Below are 21,170 nucleotides of genomic sequence, written 5' to 3'. Positions count from 1 at the left end.
GCTGGATTCTGAGCTATGAGAATGTGGAGACTGTGATTCCCATTTCTCACTCCAGCTGCAAAGCCTAGCATGTTACTTCATGCACATGGTGGGTGTACAACAAACATTTGATTGAGCAGAGGAATTTGTTGTTGGGGAAGGAGCCAAACTCATGGGCGTCTTCTTCCAAAAGGGAGTCCAGGAATCCTCTCAGGACAACCCCAGGAAACAGGACTGGCTGAGGGCATGGCCCAATTATGCCAAATATCTGGGAAAACCCAGTGAAGGTTCCTAATTGAGACAAAATTGTAGCAGCATCAGAATCCTGGCCAAGAGTTCCTTTCTTAACTTGTAGCATTCCCCTTTCTGTTTTTACTGTAGTGATGTCTTATTTTTAGCTACCGAGTAAAGTGAGGTGATTCTCCAGGTGCTGGGCTGTCTCCATCAGAAGTTCCTCTCGGTTGTCAAGGGATGCCTCAGCCTCACGCCGGAAACTGGCCCACCTCTGGAAGTCCTCTTCATTTACAACCTATGAGACAGAAGAGGATTATCAGTACCTTTGAATGGATCAGCAAATAGAATTCTTCCTTGGTACTGATATGCTGGCCTCCTGTAAGCCTGTGGAATTCACAGAATTGGGCATGGAATTCTCCACAGTGATATTTTGAATGCATAAGTTGATGAAAGATTAAACCTTAGATAGCCTTATGCCCAGAATATGGATAATATGAAGTTGATGGGTTATTGTGGTGGTAGAGAGGTAGGGCAATTCCAGGAGAAGTTAAGGTGAGGGGTTGGAGGGGGTGAACATGGTCAAAATATATTGTATGAAATTATCAAGGAATTAATAAAAATATTTAAAAGGACCCATGGAGTCATGAGGAAGAGAAAATGTAAGTACTTTGAAGGAGCAATGAACTTGACCCCATTTCTGATCCAGTACTGCACCAAGAAAGCAGCAGCCATATTTTCCGTGGCTTGTAGACCAAATATACAGACATGAAGTCTTTTTACTTTGGAGTCTCAGAGAACCTTTGGCCCACCATGTTAAATGTATACATTCTCTTTTTATAAATGAATTTTTTATACAAGCACCAAATATTAATTGAGTCCTTCTGTGTGGCACAATAGGGGAAATCAAGGGGACATAGGTCTTTTTTGTTTGTTTGTTTTGAGACAGGACCTCATAATGTAGGCTTGGCTGGCTTGGAACTCACAGAGATATACCTGCCCCTGCCTCCTAAGAGCTAGGATTAAAGGCCTACGCTACCATTCTGGGCCGTGTACAACAGGAGACACAATGGACACAGACTTATGGAAAACAGACAGTGCTGAGGGGATAGTTATCCTGTAATAAGCTATCCCAAAGACGCATCAAAAAGTAGTAAGATTGGGACTTGTACCTAGATAGACCTGTTTTTTTTTTTTTCCAATGTGGAGAGGTTTAATGAAAGGACAAGACAAGAGAGAGGGGAGAGAGAGAGAGAGAGAGAGAGAGAGAGAGAGAGAGAGAGAGAGAGAGAGAGAGAAAAAAAGTATATTTAACCTCTATGAATCAGATAGGCAGCTCTGGGAGCCTGTGGAAGGGAAACTGATTCTGGCTACCTAAAAATGTATGAGCATCATGGCATTCCTACCAGATATTACATATCTCATCAGACACTCTTGCTCTGTCCCCCCCTTCCTACCTCTTTTGTAGGGGCTGCAAAGTCAAGTATCTGAGAGCAAGAGGCCACGTCAGAGCCAAGGGTAAAGCAATAGCTAATGGTGGGGCTGCTAGGCAAGATCAGAACGCAGCTGAACACATCTCATCACAGGGGTCAGCTGCTACATAGTTATGCAAATTGGTGCCATCAATGAAGACTCAGATTCTCAAGAGAAACGAGAAAGCTAGGTTTCATTCATGTGAACACACACATACACATACACACTCTCTCCAAATTTTAATGTAGACAAATAATTCAAAAATTAAAAGACCACTTTGAAGACAAAATTTATGAATGGGATCAAGACACCTTGAGTACATGCATAAAATTTTCAAAGAATAAATATAAATGAATAAATAAATAAATACCTTTATGAGGTACAGGTCACCCATTACAGATACAATGAAGATAGAGAATGGTTAAAGGCACAGATATGTAGTTTTCTGTTCAGATTTCTGCCTCAGCAAAATTGTCACAATTATAGATTTTGGTCTTGAGTCAGATAGTTAAATCTAACCAGGTGTGATGTAGAACCATAATCCCAGTGACTTAGGAAGTTGAAGCAGATGATCACACGTTCAAGTCTTGCCTGGACAACTCAATGAGATTTTGCTCCAAAAAGCTACTAAGAATATAATTACCACCACCAAGCAAAGGCCTAGTGGTGGAGTCCTTATTTAATATATGTGCATGGTCCTAGAGTTAATAGCCAAGAATATTAACTTTGAAACAATAAAAGAAACCAGAGGTCTTTTATAAAGAAAGTAAGAAACAAAGGAAGGAAGGAAGGAAGGAAGGGAAGAAGGAAGGAAGGAAGGAGAGAAGGAAGGAAGGAAAAAAGAAAAGAAGGAAGGAAGAACAGCTGGGGAGGTGAATCAGTCAGTAAAGTGCTTGCCATGTAACTTGAAGACCTGCGTCTTGTAAGCTCAGTTCTGTGGAGGCTCCAGAGACTGGAGGGATTCCTGGGGCTTGGTGGCCATTCTGTGCAGCTCCAGGTTCAGTGAGAGACTATGTCTCAAAAAATAAGGTTGGAGTGAATGAGGTAAATGTTGACCTCTGTCTGTCTGTCTGTCTGTCTGTCTCTCTCATACACACACCTCTCTGTCTGTCTGTCTCTGTGTCTGTCTGTCTCTCTCTCTCTTTCTCTTTCTCTCTCTCTCTCTCTCTCTCTCTCTCTCTCTCTCTCTCTCACACACACACACACACACACACACACAGACTGAGGCGAAGGCCACTCAGCTACGCTAACATCTGGGGCACGCCAGCAGGCCAATCAGTTCTCACCTTCTTAGCAATGCACAGGGTTCGAAGGCCATCTCTTGCATACAAGTCCAGATGTTTTTGGGTCCGGGCTCGGATTCTCTTCAGCTTCTTTTCCACATCAATATCATTCCCTGTCAAATAGTTGTTGTTTCCCCCATGAAGCCATGGGCAAATGCTCAGGGAGCTTCACCCTCAACTTCCTGGAGTCTTTCTGGTTAACTACAACAGTCTTAAAAGAGGAGTCCCCTTTCTAGCCCTCCCTAGGAACGAGGAAGAGATCTTCTGATGGCAGACTGCCTTGGAAAATGATAATTCTATGAGTCTCCACGCTGTCTGCTTCTTAGAGCTTTTCTTCAAAAGCCTGGCTGGGAAAAGTGCTACTTAAGGAAGGGAGGTAATCTAAGAAATTGTTCAAATACATCTGCTTACAAGGGAACCGCCTAGAAAGTTAATACAATGCTATGCTAACATCAGATGGAGGGTCGGGGGCTAGGAACTTCTGTGTTTTTGGTACTCAAGGTAGATTTTCAGTATCTAGCCTTGTCTGGAGAGCTCCCCAACTTTGCAAACTCTTCTCTGAAACTTAGACAACCCATCATCCTCCCTGTCATCTACAGTAGTTCTTGTCAAGCTCAGTTCTAAGACAGCTGCAAACCTGGATCTCATTAGCAGACTTCTTCAGTGCATTGGGTTTGCTGACTTAGGCTTTTTTTTCAATATGAAGGATGGTGTTAGGAAAAAAAAATAGCTTTCACATTTTCTGTAACTTTAGTGTGAAAAATACCTCACTCCCTTGTTCAAAAATCCCTGTGTTAAAGTTCCACATAGCTTATTTCTTTCCAAAATCATTTATTTTCTCTATTAGACAGTAAGAATAGTCTAATAGTCTAACCAGCTGGGATGGTTGGGGACAGGACCTGACACTGTCCTTTTGTCATCCAAACTGTGATAGGCATCAGTTATCAATTACAGCGCTCTGTAAATCTGAGCAATGAAGTCTTTAGAATCCCTTACTAGTGCTGGACAGAGGTTTTAGAGATCCTCAGGAATGAATAGAATTTGAACACCACACCCATTCCTTTAGACCATGCCAAGCTAAAGATAGTTTCTAATAGTGCCCTAAGTACAAGGAAGTCCAATAAGTATATCTTTGTCCAATATAAACATCTTTTCAAATATTATTTCCTCATTGATCAAATGACCTAAGTACAGTGTTCATGTAAGCAATGCCAAATTGAACACTACAATAGCTTATCTTCAAAGCCATCCCTTTTGAAGCTCACCCTTGTGAGACCTTCGGTTTTCCCCCACCAGGTTGCCAGGAACCTCACAGTCAAACCGAATGATCAAGCATCACCGATACACTAAACTTGATCTTATCTCTCTCCTCCCTTTCAAAGTGTTCTCTCTCTCTCCTAAGGCAGTAACACTGTGATTGTGGTTTTTATTGGCAGCTTCTCCAACCCATTTCTGCAATCAGGTGAAGAAGGAATAAATAAACATCTCCAGGGCAACGTGGCTCTGTTGCCCAGGGTGCTATGGCTTCCCCACTCAGCTCCGAAGCACTCGTCTGCCAGAGTCTGAGGCTGAAGAGAACTAATTAGCTCCCTTCTCATTCTAAACACTAATCAGTCCCCATGAACCTCTTGGCTGTGATCCACAGCTGATAAGGCGGGAGGCCCTGGGCTGCCTGGGCAATTCTGAAGCTTGGCTGGGATCCACTATCCTGGGAGAATCATGACCCTATCACTGTCTTCTCCTCGTTAGCAATCAGGATGCGGTGGCACACCAATTCATGCTTCTCCAAAATTGGACACTGATACGCAGGCACTCTGGAACTTTTTTCTGGCCCTGTACAAGTTTATGAAAATCCATCTTGGTGGGGGTGGGCACTGGGGAAAATGATAATATAGAGAGATACTTGAGGGACTGCAGTATGCTCTAGGATGTGACTAATAGATGTTTTGGTAGCAAGAAACCTGGATATGGGCATGACTAATGAATATTTTAGTGAATGTAGAAACCTGGAAACTGGGAAATGTGAAGATAAAATGGCTTCTCTTATGAAACACTCTACAGAGTCTTGAACGTATTAATGAACACCTCAATTCTCTAAGTCAAGGTAATGGATAACTCAGTGTGTTCTAAAGACTTTGTTTTGAGAGTATCTCATGGGCTTGGGTCCCATTGGAACTTAGAGTAAGTGACTTTTAACTTGGGCTCCTTGTCACCTTTCCATATTGCCTCTAGGACTTGTGTTTCTGGGCCCGATAATGGTAACTCACCACAGGCTGGATCTTCCAGCAGGTCCATGATAACTGAGTCCGCACCCTTGGTGTAGACGACGATCTCGCCTGTCAGTGGGTGCCTCACCACTACTGACATTCTCTTCCGGACAGAGTCAAAGCCCAGGGTGAAAAGGAGGTCAAAAGTGAGGCAGATGCCCTGGGGCAGACGCACAGTCACCTGCTCAGGTGTCCTAGACACTAGTGTGAAACTGTAGGCACGGGCTGCATGAACTAGGGCTGCCTCATCAGGGCTTTCAGCCTCGTAGCACAGCTCTGGTCCATCCAGGCTGAGAGCTGGGGCCTCCAGCCCCTCCTCCAGAGAAGTGCCTGACTCAGACCCCAGGTTGTCACCCTGTTCCCACGTGCTGCTCCTGTAGCCACCATCAGTGGAGCAGTCCCCGCTGCACACAGATGCATCATCTTTCTCATCGGAGTCTATGGTGGGCATGTTGGGCCCCAGACTTTCTCCTAGATCTGTGTCAGAGGGAGCTGTGGATGAGAATGATTGGCTGAGACTCAAAAGCTTCAGCCTCTGGAAGAGATGTTGAATCTTCTCCAAGGAAGTCCCCAGAGCCTTGTTGGCTGGTGGAGTGGTGACCTGTGGTTGGGGGAGGAAAGTACAACATTACTCCAAGCATGCGAGATGTCTTATACAGAACATGAAAGTCATTCTGCCATCAGAGCATTATTTGGGTCTTCTGTGGTCATAGACCTGTAGCATGGTCACACACAGGCCCATGTGTTCTGTGGATCTCAGCCTTTCCACCCATACAAAGAGAGCGTTAACGCAGATGTTTCTTTTCTTTCTAGGTGTGGCCAGGGCTCATATTCGTATAGTTTCCAAACATCCCACTCTGATCGTGGTGGAAAGGAAGAAAGGGGTTGAAAGCGAGTCTCTCTACAGCACTCTTTCTCCCAATTCATCATATGATAAGCTGCTTTCTCTTTGTGTGAATCATCACATTCAATTTTCCCTGAAATTCCATGGGCTACCGAGAGTATGGGTGTGGAAAGCAGGCACCCAGATGTTGAAGAGATTTGCCAGGACACCTCAGTGTTTTGGTAATAGAGTTGGGACTCAGTCCTGAGTCTGGGTCCAGCAATTAGCTTGGAGCTATGTGTTAGTGCCAGCCCTCTCATTAACTTGAAAACTGAAGTTGGACAGCAGCTTTCCTAAAATAGTTCTTCTCAAAAACAGTTGCTTGCTCAGATTGTGCTATCTGCCTCCTCTATATCATGGAAAATGTTTGATCATGAGGGTATTTTTCTGGGTGGTTTGAAATCTTGGTATAACGAGAAGTTATAGTTTAACAAATCCCATTTTCTTGGTTTTATAGCCACAAGTTTGCACCAAATCATTTTTTTTGACTTTTTATTGGTTTTGATAATTCCACTTCATGCACCGTAATCTCACTCACCTTCCCTTCTCCTCATATCCACCCTCCACCCTTGCAACCTCCTCCACAATAGAGAAAAAACAAATCTCATTGTGGAAGCTATAGTGGGTCACAGTGTGTCTCACACCGTACCATTTTGCCCATGCTTCTTTGCTTGCAAATGTTCATTGCAATGACTTGTTGGTTTGGTACATGGCCTCTGGTTTCTGCTACTCTATCAACACTGGAACCTCACTGGGACTCCTCTCAGATATCCTGTGATTGCCCTTTGTCATGGAGATTCTGCAGCTATGATCTGTAGGACCAGCCCCTTCATATACTCCATCAGTTCATCGATGGGGTAGATGTTGAGGTGAACCAATTCAAAGCCCTGGATCTGGGCCTGAGAGAAGGGATTAGGCCAGCTCCACCGCTCTCGTGATCTAGGATTCAGTTCTCCTGCCTACCCATAGATGTTGACAGATGAGAGAGGGGAGGAGAGCATCTCTCCCTTATCTGTGCCATTGCCCAGAAGACAAGAGGCAGGGGTCGCTCTCCCACTCACACCCTTGAAGCTGGCTCACCCTCAACCTCCACACCCAGACCAAGCTCTACTGAGATACTTAGATGAGAAACAGGTTCAGCAATTCTGCTTTCATGACCCCACTGGGGCCAACTTTTCTGCCCAATACCAGTGTTAAGGACAAAAGGGAGGGGAGATCTCTCCCTCTCTAACACCACTACATAGCAGAGGAGAGGCAGGACTGGATCTCCCACACTCAAGTCTTTGGGGCTGGTTTACCTGTAGTCCCCACTTTCAGGGTTAGTTCTACTATACTGCCCAAGTGAGGCATAGGGCCTGTTCTCCCGAGTGCTGCAGCAGGTGAGGGGCAGGGTTAGATCTCCCACTTTGATAACCTAGGGGCCAGGTCTTCTGTCTGCCACCATGGGAAGGGGCAAGAGGGCTGATCTCTCCCTCTCCATGTTATTGCACAGCAGACAAGTAGCAGGGCCAGCTCTCCCATACTCACACCAGCAGGCTGGCTCACCTGCACCCCCACCATCAGGTTCTGCTCTACTGTGCTACCCATATGAGGTGCAGGGCCTGGTCTTCCAACTGCTGCTACTGGTGAGGGGCAGGGACAGCTCTCCTGCTCTCAGGACCCCAGGGCTAGTAGCTCTTCCAAGATGCCCAATCAAGGAGTGGAGTCAGTTCTGCAGCTCTCAGATATCAACATGTCCCTAGGCAGCAGACCAGAGATGTCCACCTGGCCTTTGGTGATAACAGATCCTTGCTGCTTCAGGGTCATGGACTCAGTCAAACATGGCCCCCAGTGGCAGCACAGGCTAGGACCCCACCACGGTCCCAGGTGGCATCACCAGCTACTCACATCAGGGTGTTCCTCACTACCCTCGGGTCTCCAGTTTTTTCTTTCTTCATTGTACCCATCTCCTTCTCTTTCTCAACCACTTACATGCTCCTCTTAGAGGTGCTTGAGGTCTGAGTGTCTGAAGTCATCTCAGGAATATTATGCCTCACTTGTGAATTTTGGTGCCAGACAAGGGTCATCTCTGGCATGGTCTGCTCCCCCATTCCCACACAAGATGGTTCAGGGTCTGACTGATGGTCATTTCCCCATGGCACTGGTCTGGTGGTCATCTCAGGCTCCCTTCTCGCTTGCCTGACCTAGTGGCCTCATGTGAGGCTTATCTGTCTGAGGCTTACTCCCACCTAGGGCCCTCAGTCCCAGATGGGGTTCTTCTAGTGTCAAGCTTGCTTCTGTTCTTTGGAGCTGTATGGACCCGCATGGCTGCAGACTGGTGGTCATCTCAGGCTTGCTTTTTTTTCCCCACACAATTGTTCAGAGGTCAGAACTCCTCTCTGCCACCCACGGATGCACATGTGACACAGCAGCCATCCCTGCAATGCTTCTAGTGGCAAATCATCATTCTTATCACTGACTTGCAGGGATCTTGACTGGGTCTATAGATAACTGGAGACCCGTATACCCTCAGAAGTTTTCATTGTTTAACTCTATATAGACAACCACATTTCTGCATTGTTTCCAAGGCAAGCACATAACACACAAGCTAATTAGTTTTAACCCCTATATAAAAGCAGATTCCAGTTTGATATGATATCATTGGGAACCACAGTAGCATCCACATGTGGTTCTACCATGTGTTAATCATGCTTTCTAAGTTAAGTTACTCAAGACCTGAGACTTCAACTTGTTAAATCCAAATTTCAGGGTTGTAAATAATATAGAGAAAGTAGTTAGCATGGGACCTGGCACACGACCAAATGTTCAATAACTCTTTACTCAGTATCTGCCCCACAGATGGATAGACGGAGGTTGAAGGTTACACAAACAGCTACTGTGTAACTTTCCCCATTTAATTTACAATCAGGGAAACAGACCTAGGAAGATTACAGGAAAGATCCAACGTTCACAGTGATGGGTGATTGACGCTACAGCTAGCGCCAAAGAGTCGTGCTTTTCTGATCAGGGGTTTCCCCTTTCCTATCTGCCTTTCCCCTCACTCTCAACCATCATTGGACCTTACCCTCTTTCTGGGTTCAGTGGTTGTGGACACCATGACAGAGTTGCAGATGGTTAAGGCGAGAAAGAAGTCAGCAATGGAGGCAGTGGTGGAGTGCGAAGGCTTGGCAGGTCTGGTATCCAAGGTCTCCAGCCACAGGGCAGCATCTCGCACCTTACTCAGGAGGTTTTTGTCAGGAGTCACATCTTTTTCCTGGAAGAAAAAGAAGCCCCTAGTGAAGTCTTTTCCTGAAAGGACTGGGAAGGGAGGTCCCTCCCAGCAGGCTCCATCTAGGGTAAGGATGACACCATCATCCCTGTAGTCTTGCATCCAGTACATTCCTCCCCTTCTGCTGAACTGACCACTGCTCATCTTTAATTCAATCTTTCATTGTCAATCTGTGGAACCATCAGTCATGAGGCCCCAATATTTCTTCTCATCTGCCATCTTCTTATCACTTGTTCCTTCCTCCTCTTGCTTCCAGTAGAGCCTGGACCCTCCTGTCCTCACCTGTATATTTCTGCACCAACTTTATACTAGTAATGCTGCCACTGGGCTCTTTCAGCTCTTCTCACCCTGCACATGCACATGTGGTGTGCCATCTTCCTAAGACACCACTTTCTCCCTGCAACTTCTGGCTTCTAGAAAGATCTCCAGATCATCACCATCAGCACTGCCAACTCCTCCTGCTTCTATACCCCTTCACAAATTTTACCTCTGGCAGACCCTAGAGGTATCGGTTGCAATCTGGACACACAATCTCCTTCTATGCTTCCGGTCACATCAACAGAAGAATCCTTTCCTACGCATCAGAGTCTCACCTAGAGCTTAATGACCGCAGAAGTGCCAGGTGCCTGTCAGACTCTATTCAACTCACGGTGACCTCTTCTGGATCACAGAAGCAAGTTCTACCCTGTCAGTGTCCAGAGGTACAGGCATGTAAGGCAGAGGAGGGAAGTAGGCCAAGGCACAGCCGAGTTCATTATGGGATGGAAGGTGCTGTTGACCTGGCAAGCCATACTAAACAGTGCCGCCAGCTTTGCTTAGCAAAATGCTCCAAGGCCCTTTTGCCAAGAATCCTGACTCTTCAGGAGAAAGCAGAGATGATAAGTGACCTGTTTTCTCTCTTGCTTCTTTTTTAACTTTCTGAGCCGAAGCTGATCCACAGTTCTGCAATTTTTCACATTTCTGTAGAACGTTCCATTTGAACTGTCACTCTGGAATAGGTGCTATCCATCTTCTCTGCATTTGAATATTGTACTTCTAAAAGTAGTTCACATTTATGAAGTGCTTTCCACCTTCCCAAGCTCAGGGTATTTCTGTGACACCTATCAGATTGTCACAGGTTCAGGTGCAGATGTATTTAATCCTCTCTTAACCAAAGCCCAGAGATATGGGCTGATTTAATCACTGGCTTTTAGCTAGACAGGGTGAAGCTCAATTTACATATGGGATCCCTGTGCAACAGGTGCAGCATCTTTTTCCCCTGGGCTTATGGCACAGGGGGTTGGTTCGTTAGTACTCTGTCTAAAGTTCTGTAGTCAGATTAGCCAATACTGTCTAAACACTGAACCAGTTCATCTTGATAATGAGAGCTCCTGTTCATGCAGTGTTTCATATGTTCCTCGTACACCCACCATTTAATGCATCTCTGCAATTGGTGTTGCCATTGTCTTGGTGCTGTTACCTCTAACTTTAGATTAGGAAACTCATGCCTAGCAAAATGTAATGCCTCATGGAAAAAATCTCACAATAAGCAGAAGGTATTTTCTCAGTTGACTCTTGGTAGCTTGACTCTAGAATATCTCATCACTCCTATACATTAGGGGGGAGTAGCCTTTGGGATTTTGTGAGAGACGGAGCCTCCCAGATGTCATGGACTGGCTCAACTATCAAACCTGAGTTCTTACCACTTTGGGAGACCATGGAAATGTTCCTCTTCCTGAAAATGGATTTTTTTTGGGGGTGGGGAAGGGTACATGAATGGGATTCTAAAACTTTGCACAAACATTCAGAAGTGGGAAGAAAGCTCAGAGGCCATCAAAGTGCAATCTTCTATTTCCCTGCAGAGAGGCCAGAATTATATCGCAGGTACTTTTTCCTTGTTGAGGTATTCTAGAGTCTGTAAGTGCCGTGCGGATGATGGCTTGTGTTTGAGGTGTTTCCTGGAGTTAGGCACATGCAGAGTGTTGAGTGAGTCCTTTCTAGAGTACTGTGCTTGCTCACAGCTGATGAGCTCTTGACTCTTTCTCTTCTTGTTGTTCACTTTATTTTTGAGCGTGTGTCCATGTGTGTGGGGTACCGTGAATAGAGGTCAGGGGACAATGTCTGGAAGTTCGTTCTTTCTTTCCACTATGTGGCTCCCAACAATCAGACTGCTTAGACCACCATGCTAGGTGGCAGACAATTTTTCCTGCTTTGCCATTTCACTGGCCCTTGACATTTCTTTATTAGAACTGCTTTTTAAATTGTTTCTAAATTATATGGTGCTGTGTTATAAAAGGCTTCTGCAGGTGTTGGAAGATATGGCAATCAACTTTTACCTAGTCACCAGACCAGCCGCTGCCCCTCAAGTCTCTTCAGGGTGCTATTTGCTCCGGCCCACTCTTTTTCTATGGGGTCTATTAGCATTTGGGAAGTTAGCCCTTAAAACACAGAAGAAAAGGCAGCTCCTTCCCCCGTGGCTGGTAATTTTGAAAGAAAAGAAACAGGAGGCCATTTACAGGTTTTTTTGAGCCAGAACTCTGTGGTATCCAGACTCTCAATTGGTTGGTTTCCTTCTATTGTTAGTCAGTTGGAGCATACAGGTCTTTTGTGAGCTCAGGGCCCATATGAAGGGATGCTGTATCACGAGGTTACCTTTACTGATACTCGATACATACCAAGTCCTTTGTGAAGTACCCTCATCTTATATCATCTATGCCAGCCACTATCGTTTTCTGTTTTGATTATGAGGCAAAGGAGGCTCACAATCTCCGATCCTGAACCAGGATCCCAAAGTTCCTTATCCATAAACCTGACCCCTTAAATGTTAAGGTGGTGCTTCCTAAACTGGGGTTGAATTCACGCAACCCGTAATGGGCCAGGGCTCCTGCATGTCTAACTAGCTCACAGGAGGGCGTGTGCTGCTGGTGCAGGAGCAGCTGGAACATCCAGAATGTGTGCCACATGGCGGTCCCGTGATTGCTCTTCCTTTCTGGATGGAATATATTCCTACAATGAAGTTTGGATAGAAGAGGTCAGCCTCCATTCTGCTACTCTCCTTTCGTATGTGTGTGTGTGTGTGTGTATAGGTCAGAGATCATGCTATATGCTGGCTGGGTGTCTTCCTCAATTGCTTTCTACCTTATTTTTTGAGACGAGGGCTTAAACTGAACATGGAGTTCGCTGATTGCCTGGGTTGGTTTGAATAAGTTTTAATAAGCCACTCGAATCACAGTATCACTGTTACTGATTGGGGCTAGCAGCTTCTCAATACAGAAGTCCACTAAGTCTCCGGTAGACAGAAGTAGGCTGCCTGGTTCCTAGCCTCTTGTGACTCCATCTTCCTCACTTCTCTGACTTGCACCTTCCTTCCAGCTATGGATGAGCACTCCAAGGCTTCACCTTGCTTGCACAGATTTTGCTCCTGTCACAGCTTACATTCTTGCACCCGTTCCTCATTAGATGGCTGCTACTGGTTGAGTTTCCCTGTTTGTCCCCCACTCTTGTCTCAAAGGCCAGTTCAGGTGCTGGCTTCACCAGGAAGCTCCCCAGAGGCCAAGAGGAGGCTGGAGCTCCCCTCTGCTGATCTCTTATAATACTTCTGTCTACCCACTGTCCCAAAGGAAGCTGCTAGTGTCCCACTTGCTCCTTCATTAGTCTGTAAATACCTAAATTGATGGGCCACTGCCCTATGAAACTTTATATCCCCACTGTCTAGCTATTGTATCTGCCATTGAATAGATGTTAACAAATGTTGATGGATTAGCTGACCAAATAAATGAAAGGCTATTCTAAAGAAATGCTGACAGTAACCACTGATACAGTCAGACACAGTAGGGAGGAAGCAGGCCCTTCTGTTTGTTGTTTGGGGATGTGTACATCATCTTGGGAAAAGTAAATTGACTAAAACCTGCACAAACACTCCAACTTAGCAATAATGCTTTAAAAATTGATATTGTAAAAGGTCTGCTATATACATATAAACCCACGACCGCTCATCTATCCAATAAGTTCCAATAGCCACTAAAAAAGAAAGCAGTGGTTGCTTTCTACTGAATTCATAGTGTGGCTAACATAGGAAGCATTTTCTAGGACTTGTGTTTTTTTTTTTTTTTTTTTTAATAGCAAAGTTGGGGCTGGGGAAATGGCTCGGTGGTTAAAGTGCTTGCTCTGAAGGGTGAAGACCGGAGTTCAGACTCCTTGCACTTATGAACTTGGCAGACCACCTGTAATTCCAGCTTCAGCAGACAGACAGGAAATCCCATAGCAAATTGCTTGGCTAGAGTAGTCCTATCAGCAAGCTCAGCATTTGATTGACAGACCTTACAATATGAATAAGGTAGTAGAGTAGTTAAGGATGATGTGATCTTTGGTTTCCATACGTGCATGTGCATGAACATATAAAACATAGGTGTGCACATTCATGTAGACATCCATGTGTACCTGCACATTTTAACCTGCATATGTACGCATAGACACACATGAAAACAGAGAAAAGACAAAGTCCAAAAGTTCTCTGTTCAAAGCATCATAATCTATTTATATATGTGTGCATGTGTGTGTGCCTCTGTGTGTGTGTGTGTGTGTGTGTGTGTGTGTGTGTGTGTGTGTGTATGTGTGTAGGTGTAGATGGCTATGCTCCATAGAGGCTTCTGTGTAGGAAGGCTCCTCTGGAAAGGCTGTATAGGCCACTGTGAAGACGTTTGTCTGTGGTGGAGGGGGATGGAATACAGTGCCATGTGGCCTTTGATCCCCTTTCTGTTCCTAGCTGTACGTTGGTATTAATAGCATGGAACTAGGACTTTCTGGTTGCTGGGGAAACTGAAGATTGAATTATTTTTCAAGATAGTGACTTTTTTTTTTGTACTAAGGTTGCGGTCTTGATGATATTTGGTTTGGATGAAAAACCAGGAAAACATAAACATTCACCCAGATCACACACAAGATGGTTAAGTATAGGTAGGTATGAGGAAAATTCACTGTGGCTACCCAACAAGGTATTTTCTGATAGTTTTTGCCCTTCCATTTGGGTCCCTGGAGAATAAGGACAGTCCTGCCCTGTGTAGTCACATTACTTGCACAAAGATATATGTGCCTACCTGATTTAATCAGGACGCTTACCTAACTTCACAGGGCCAGCAGGCATATGCTGGCTGCCCTGCCAATCTGCAGGAGTCTGGGAGTGTTGCACAGAGGAATTGCTAGGAAAGATGCTAGGCACTTCTTCTAATAGTGTCTACTGATTTCCTTCTAGAGATGTCAGGGTAGGGGACATGTTCATAGAGGGTAGTGCTGGAGGAGACTGAAGGGGCCCAGTACAGCTCCACCCCATGGTTGAGATGATGTTCTCTGGGTTGATGATTTGTGTGTGTGTGTGTGTGTGTGTGTGTGTGTGTGTGTGTGTGTGTGTGTGTGTGAAATGTTGTACAAGTGGTTCTTGGAATCAAGGGCTCTGCTTGAATCTTGGCTGCTTGCAGACTAGGGCGAAAGGCATTTTACTTTCCATCTGCCAGTACTGTTGAACATTGGCTGGGGATGTGCCAATTTCATAAGTATATTACCCACCTTAAAACCACAGGTTTATAGCAGCTGAATAGGAGATCATTACGGATGCTTCTTTGTTTTCTTTAGTAGCTAAAGAGAAAAAGCAAACCCCTTCGTTTGTTGCTTGCTACTGTCGATTCTTGTTTTATTTTTGGTTTGGATTCAAGGGCCAGGGAGACCAATAGCTGGTCTCTTGAGAAGCCTGTAGACTGCTGACAACTCCTGGTATCCTGGGAGTTTCTGAGGCAAGCTCTGACTCAGTTCCAAAGGGAAGGTAGAGATGGGGTGGTCTGGAGAGGTGCTTATGCCAGGCTGGATGCTGAATGGGCAGGTGGAAGAAAGCACCAAGACAGGTGGGGAGGGTGCAAGCTAGGTAAGCCTGCCACAAGTAGATGGAGGCAGAGCTCTGGAGAACTGCCTGGGGCTGACACCAAGTCTGCACTGTCCTCATTTAGAACCTGACAGCAGCCAGCAGAGAATCAGAGCCAGTACTTTAGGTGTATAAGTGCTTTGCCTGCATGTATCTCTCTATACCATGTTTGTGTCCTGCCCACAGAGGCCAGAGGGCATTGAGCAGAGTCACAGAGGGTTGCAAGTCATCATATGGATATTGGGAACTGAACATGGGTCCTCTACAAGGGCAGTAAGTACTCTTAACCACAGAGCCATCACTCCTGTGAGCATCTTTGGAGACAGCACAAGTCTCCCCTCTCAGCCAAGGTTTCACGTGCTTATCTGAGCCATGTGAGTACAGTTTTAGTCGGAATGCCAATGGTCTGAAGAGAACCTCAGTCTTGCCTGTCGCTAGAATCACTAGAAATGGAAATTATAATGTTCATATCCATAGACAACATGTATCAGAATCTCAGGGGAGTAAGAGCAATATTTCATAACAACATACATTTTTACACATGACATCGAATAAGACCTCTTCTTTACAAAGGCCACTTCAAATGTATACTAATGTCTATCTTCTTAGAAATGTGATGAATCAGAATTGCCCATAATTTAATGAAGGGGTGGCTATGTTTCTAGCTCACTCTATTTGCTGAGTGTCAAGTTCCCTTATTCACAATAGAGTTGAGGCTTGACCTGAGGCTGGGGACCCAGATGGACTTGATTTGTAACTGGACAGAATTTTTTTGGTCAGCACAAACATTGTCTTATTTGATATCAGGAACATCCTAGTAAGAATTTTATGTGTTTTCAGGTGATTAAAAAAGGGATAAAAATAGATTAATCATATTATGTATTAACAAGCTAACAGCATAGCTATAAACCTACATTTTCTGATTTATAGTCCAGCCTCTTCCTGAACAAACCCAAAGATGATGTTTTACTAATACCAGGTTCTTGGCCATACATAAAGAGAACACACCACTGTCTCTATCTATCCATGCCATAGGCAGTGAGTCATAATTCATTATCCATTTTCCTTATTGCTCTGGAATGAATGTAGAACTTGCTTCTGAAACTGCGAGTCAGTACAGAACCCTGAGCATAGTCTACGTTCTGGAGACAGTTTGGGGTCAGAACATCTCACCCATTGCCATCAGTTAAGGGCCCTCCATCAAATTGACTAGAAGAGGTTTTTTTTTTTTTTTTTATCACTGCTGTCAGAATGCTTCCAAATCTCCCACCTCGTGTCCTTGGGGTTGGGGACATTCATTATTAGACACATAAGATGACTGCCATACCTAAAACTGTGAGGTGCCAAAGACATATAGACTAGGTCCAATGAGACTTCATTTAAGTAACTGAAAAAATATCATCTAAAAATTTAGAAGAGCATTTCATTCAGAGGCGTAGAATTAAAGAAGGGGGTGCTGGGAACAGAACTCTGGGTCTCAGCACAAGCAGCAAGAATGCTTGACTGCTTAGCCTTCTCTCCACGTCCACACTGTGGCATTTTCTAGGATTTGTTGAGTTCTGTTTTTGAAAATGTTCAGAGCAAGGAGTGGAACAGGAGTCAGAAGGCCCCAGCTCGGGCCTTGACCTCCAGCGACTGCTGTGCAATTTGCGGGACTGAATTCAGAGCCTTCATTTGCTACTGGATGCCCAGCAGTAACTTTGAAGGGATCAGAAATGAAAAGACAAAAGTCAGAACAAAGTTGAGTTTTCCCGTCAGAACCTTGGGACTAATCTAAGGGAAGGAAGCAACTAGACACTTTGAATATAGATATTCATTTCCCAGCTTTTTAAAATTCCTCTTTGATTGCCGCTAAAATATTTTCTCTCACCTTTCTTCAAGTACACAAAGCTTAAAAGACTTAAACCTTTTGTCTTGCTAGTTTATGGAAGTACAGACATAACAAATATTTATTCTTTCTTTTAGCTCTATAATTGGAAAAGCGTGCATAATGAGGAGGCTGCCAGCTCCCAGCCCTGGCACTGAAAAATGGAGAAGGGAGGGGTTCTGGGCACTGAGGAGCGTGCCAGTCTATGTGGGACGCACGCCTTAACTCAACCTAATTATTGCCACGAAGCAACCCTGGACTAGTATAGGGGATGTTCCTAGTTCCATTTCCAGAAGTGGAGAAACTAATACTTAAGGCAAAAGGACCTCCAAATTTTCAAATGCAGGACATTTGAAATATATAACATTTGGAAATAACAAATGTATGCTGACAGAACACTATGTGAACACCACATGGAACTGAGAGGGGCCACATTGAGAGGTCTTCACACTTTAAATGTTTTTTTTTAAATGAAGTACAGGGTTTCATGTAGTCCAGTCTGGCCTCAAACTGACTAAGCAGCAAGTGCTGGGATTATAGGTGTGCACTTGGTTCATGAGGTGCCGGGGTGGAACCCAGGTCTCACTCATGCTAGGAGATCATTCTTCCAACTAAGCTATGCTCTTGACCCTGGACTGATCAGGGTTTATAGAGGCTCTTCTATATCCTAGAAGCTTCTGGTATTTTCCTGACATAATTTGTGATTCAGTGAACACAGTCAGGTACTTACTATTGAGCTACTGAAGGCCACAGGAGGTTGCGAGGTTTCCCAGCGCCCCACGGATCTTTGTCGGGAGTGGCTCTGGATAGGAACCCGGGCACTATGGCATCTCCTCAGAGGCTGGGTACCTCCTTGGCTTCTCATTGTTGCTGGGCCCTGGGTCCATCTAGGTGGGAAGGACAGACATTGGTATTGGGTCCACTCCTCACCATCTGAGTCCAGCTCCTTTGGCATCTCCAGTCGCTTGGCTGTGAAAAAGGAATCTTTGTTACATTCTGGTTGAGTTGTGTTTGGGGGATGCTAGACTTCAGGGGTTGGGGTAGAGTACAGGAAAGTTCTACGGAAAACTGTATCTGAGCTGTTGAGAATGGAGAAAATTATGTGACCTTGCTCTTCGACTCCAACTTAGGCTCATTTTGAAGATTTAGTAACCTAATATGTGACAGTGATTAGCAAGCTGGGTGCCTGTAGCAGTATATTATTTTTGTTATATTATTAAAAAGAAATAAGAAGGTCCGATGTAAATGGTGAATGATCACCATAGCAAAGGGGGTAGAGATATCTATAATATCTTCTACTCTCTCTTCATGGTGTGCGTGTGTGTGTGTGTGTGTGTGTGTGTGTGTACTAACTCAGTTCTATAGGTTACCTTCAGGCATGTAACAGTTCAGACTGGTTCACATTCTAAAACAAAACACTGACTTGGTGAAATCTAAGACATCTGTTAAAAAGAACAACATTTTCTAAATATGCCAAATTTGGCCCTGTGTCTACATCTAGATCTGTTCTAACATACCAGGTAATGTCACAGAAGAAATTTCTCAGCCTGGCTTCATGACTGATAAACAATTGGAATACATTCAATCATAGCTCATCCTTGATGTGGAAGGGTAAAGTAACTTGCCAAAATGCTACAAGAACCTCTGTGTGAGTGTGTGTTGGGGAGATGGGATCAGGATAGTGTCCTTGTCCCCCTGTTCACTTATGGACCCTCATACCATTTTCTTGGTGACAATATTCATTGCCCACAATGGTACAACGCCGGAACACCATCTTGTTTTCTGTCAGGGTTCCTGTCTTGTCAGAGAAGATGTACTGGATCTGGCCCAGGTCCTCTGTAATGTTTAGGGCTCGACATTGAATGGACAAATCAGTTTCTTCATCATATAGGTCAAGGTCGTTGTGAAGGAGGAACACTTGCCCAAGCTTTACCAGCTCAATGGACACATACAAGGAGATCGGGATCAACACCTGAGGGGAGATGGATTCACACTATGTCAACCACCTTGAATCCTGCTCCCAGAGCCTCACTAGTGGTTAGCAAAGGCATTTGAAAGAAAGGTAAGGACAGCCCACAGCATGACTTTTCCTGAGACTTCTAGCATCTCTCAAAACTCTCAGGGCATATGGAGAGGAGACACGCCTCTTCTGCACATGGTGGCTGGGATGAGGCAGGCACTTGTCATTGGTTGCTCACTACAGTATGATGGAGTATAGGACTTCTAGCACTACCTTTGAGAGACCTCTGAGAGCCTCAGATCTCTATGGATCTATGGAGAGCCACAAGCACCATTTTGAGTCTTCAGGCTTTCGCTGATTATGTTCCAATGCCTGATAGATTGACTTCTAACTTCTGATTTTTTTCTGTCTCCTACTCTTAGGGCTGGAGAGTCCTTGGTAGCTCCCTGTGCTATTTAATCTTCCTTTGGTCGTGGGTTTTAGTGTTTTTCCTGTTCCGTGTCTGGCAAAGGGATGCAAACATGTTGCAGTCTCACTCTTTAAACCTTTTTCACTCTTTCAATCTTCTCTTACGGCTATCTGAGAGGCTGTCCTGACATCACCTTTAATGTGAATACTTGATAGTACATCAGAAAGGGGTAACGATCTTCCCGTCTTGTCCTTGTTACTTCTTTCTGAGGCTAGCACTTACTTTTCTTTAAAGCGTTAGACACTCGAGAGCTCCTACCTGGAGTAGTATGATCATTGTGAGGAACATATAGAAGCCTCCAAGGGCAGGAGAAAGGAAGTTCCCATCGGCATCTGGCACATCGAAGGGAGGATGCTCTTTAAAGGTACCATTCCAGAGACTGTGGCCTGGAAGAAACAAAACTAGGAATGAGACACAATCTCTACTTAGTCCTTAAGTTGTCATGTACCTATGGCCTGTCCCTGGACATGGGTGGGTACTTGAAGAGACCATTCTTTTATTATTATAATTATTATTATTATTATTATTATTTCAATTTTAAAATTTATTTTTATTTATTTTTTCTACTTATTCATTTTACATTTTGCTCACTGCCCCCCTCTTGTTCACCCCTTTCCACAATCCTTCCATCCTCCTCCCTCCCCTTCTTTTCTGAGCAGGTAGGGGGCTCTAGGCATCCCTTTACTCTGGTGCATCAAGTCTGTGTGCGAGCCTAGGCACATCCTCTCTCACTGAGGAAGACAAGGCAGTCCAGCTAGAGGAACACATCCCATGACTTGGCAGTAGCTTTTGGGAGAGCCCCCCCGAAGAGCCCATTCTTATTCCACATATCACAATGCTGTCTCCTCCTCTCCCTCTTTTTCTATAGTTGACAGTGATCCTTCCTGTATCCATTCTTTACTCTTAGCCCCTTGATGGAGTGAGGGCCACTAATTTTTGTTTTTACTGGGTAAGATTAGCATGAAGATTACCTATATTTTAATGTAACACATAGTTTTCAGTCATGTTGTAAGAAGTGTGTGGTTGGGCAATCTTGATGCATCTGCCCTCCCGTTTTCCTTCTCCTATCTACCCATCCCTTTATCCAGGCATCTACTCCACCACCCAATTCTTCCCAATCTTTCCTCCTATATCCAACAATCATTAATTGCATCAGTCCTGGTTTTTGATCTTAATAATTCCCACTAAGCAAAGGACCATGACCCTGAAGGTCCGTGAGGGTGTGTGTCCCAGAACATGGAATGTTGTGAGAGTCCACAGAACTCACATATTATGCCCTTTGAACTCTTCGTTTCCTTATTTGCTAAAGGACTGACAACACCCATTATCACACGATTATATAAGATGAGCTGCATTCAGCACCTGCTACAGATCTATCTGAACTTGAATGTCCTTGGATGGTAATTAGTAATAGCTATCCTATAGGGGTATTGTGAAACTGGAATAACCCATTGTGTAAAGTTCTATGCTGGCAAGTTTTCTGTTAGCTTTAATACAAGAGGAAACCTCAACTGAGAAAATTTCCCTACTAGATTGATTTATGGACAAATCTGTGGTTCATTTTCTTGACTGATGATTGATGTAGGAGGTGTCAGCTCAA

At 44.6% G+C, this 21,170-nt stretch overlaps 1 protein-coding gene and 1 pseudogene across 1 annotated transcript in view; both read right to left on the bottom strand.

Moving 5' to 3' along the window:
- The window catches only part of Atp10b (ATPase phospholipid transporting 10B (putative)), a 175,367-nt gene that overhangs the window by 34,488 nt on the left and 119,709 nt on the right, over nucleotides 1-21,170 (bottom strand). Inside the window, exons 8-14 of the mRNA XM_032911974.1 lie at nucleotides 19,829-19,956; nucleotides 18,861-19,113; nucleotides 17,872-18,110; nucleotides 9,181-9,369; nucleotides 5,234-5,834; nucleotides 2,970-3,079; nucleotides 382-508 (exon numbers count right to left, since the gene is read on the bottom strand). Of these exons, the coding sequence (XP_032767865.1) occupies nucleotides 382-508; nucleotides 2,970-3,079; nucleotides 5,234-5,834; nucleotides 9,181-9,369; nucleotides 17,872-18,110; nucleotides 18,861-19,113; nucleotides 19,829-19,956 (1,647 nt within the window). The remainder of the gene's footprint in view (nucleotides 1-381; nucleotides 509-2,969; nucleotides 3,080-5,233; nucleotides 5,835-9,180; nucleotides 9,370-17,871; nucleotides 18,111-18,860; nucleotides 19,114-19,828; nucleotides 19,957-21,170) is intronic.
- LOC116910722 lies at nucleotides 8,470-8,555 on the bottom strand (annotated as a pseudogene).

Source organism: Rattus rattus, chromosome 9, assembly GCF_011064425.1.
Source record: "Rattus rattus isolate New Zealand chromosome 9, Rrattus_CSIRO_v1, whole genome shotgun sequence".
In the NCBI taxonomy this organism is placed as follows: domain Eukaryota; kingdom Metazoa; phylum Chordata; class Mammalia; order Rodentia; family Muridae; genus Rattus; species Rattus rattus.
This window is presented reverse-complemented; position numbering and strand designations above follow the sequence as displayed.